Source organism: Penaeus monodon, chromosome 31 (assembly GCF_015228065.2).
Source record: "Penaeus monodon isolate SGIC_2016 chromosome 31, NSTDA_Pmon_1, whole genome shotgun sequence".
Taxonomy (NCBI): Eukaryota; Metazoa; Arthropoda; class Malacostraca; order Decapoda; family Penaeidae; genus Penaeus; species Penaeus monodon.
Window position 1 is genome coordinate 32,888,242 of NC_051416.1, and position 1,444 is coordinate 32,889,685.

The following is a 1,444-nucleotide window of genomic DNA, read 5'->3' on the forward strand; positions in this document are numbered from 1 at the left end:
TGTAGCATATGCGTCTTGTAGCATTAATACCGTTCATGAGGTTTATGCCAGTAATTCATTTTATGTAGACTGATATAAGGAACCGCAATCCCACGACAACAATCAGTATACCAAACCCTGGTTCCCACGAGAGATATTGTTCTCACTTGATTCACCTTTTCAATATGCTCCTCACTAAAGCAGGGGGAAGTCGCCTCAATGTGAGAGAACAAAAGAGGTCAAAATACCGATACTCTCACTTGATCTTCTCATGTTTACAGACACGGGGCACAAGAAGGTCGTTAGAGCAGTCAGAGGGGGAATAAGAAGGCAGTGAAGGAGAGAAGGTTAATTAGATGAAACTGAGGAGGGTTTAGGGTGGACATTGTGATGATACGGGCAGGGGTCTGAGAGGAAAAAAAAGAGGACGTGTAATATGCGATTGCAGTTAGGCTAGAGTTTTGAATGAGGAAATTATTAACGTTTAACGAAATTTTGAAGCAAGTAAATAAAAGGTGTTAGAGAAAGCCCGGAAACCAATCTCTTTTACATTATAGTGTATCATGTATGTACTTATATAGACCGCCTGAATATTTTTCTTTCTTTGTCGAGGAGCTTAGCGATAGATATATAGATAATGAAAATTAGAGATATATATTTATCAGAGCGTGGGGTTGGGTGAGGGGTATGAGGTTATAACATTAAATAAATGATAAGTGATATGTGTAATTCAATTACCATAGTATAGATTAGCCTTGTTATTAATAGTTTAAGACAACACTGTATTATTCTAGTAATTTGATATCAGGAGCATTGAAAGAGGACATTATTTCTGACAAGCCCATGAGTTCTTCCGGAATTCTCTCCTATTATCTACACAGTTTTTTCACTCTCAAACGTACTAAATCTACATTATATACAAACTTTATATATCATCTTTGAACAAAATCTCCCTTATTCATGCATTATCCTTGGTATCCTTTCCCTGATAATACAACTTGCTTTACTGTCGTTTCCTTCGGTCGGACGAGGACAGAATCATCAATAACAAACTCTGGACGGCCGAAGACGAAGCCAAAGCCAACCAAGTGGAAGGCAGATCACTGTCCGCCGACCGCCAAGCCCGCGTTCTGACGAGCGGAAGCCAGGGCCAGGTTGGTCGTCTCTCCCTCTCTCTCCTCTTTGTGGGGCTACGGACGTAAGGCTGAAAATCTTGAGAAGTGAAGTAAAGCTTTTATAAGTCTTACTTTTATCAACGTTTTTAAGATTCAAGTTTTAATTAGTGTGTAAGGTCGAAAAGTTCGAAAGGTTTGGATTGATTGATGTAAGCGAAAGGAGGCCGGAAGGTGAGTTACCCGCAAAACTAACATTGAGACCATCTTCGCAACCCGCACTAATTTCTTCGGTCCTGTTCCCGTTTTTGCTTCTTAGGTTAATCTAAGCTAAGCTAAGTACGAATCAACTG

General features: G+C 39.9%; 1 protein-coding gene across 2 annotated transcripts in view; it reads left to right on the top strand.

Moving 5' to 3' along the window:
• LOC119593190 overlaps positions 1-1,444 on the top strand; it is an 11,452-nt gene that overhangs the window by 3,182 nt on the left and 6,826 nt on the right. The window contains exon 3 of one of the 2 annotated variants that reach the window (XM_037942169.1): positions 1,016-1,133. The exons of the other annotated variant lie outside the window; for it this stretch is intronic. Coding sequence (XP_037798097.1) covers positions 1,016-1,133 — 118 coding nt within the window. The remainder of the gene's footprint in view (positions 1-1,015; positions 1,134-1,444) is intronic. 2 annotated transcript variants of the gene reach the window in all.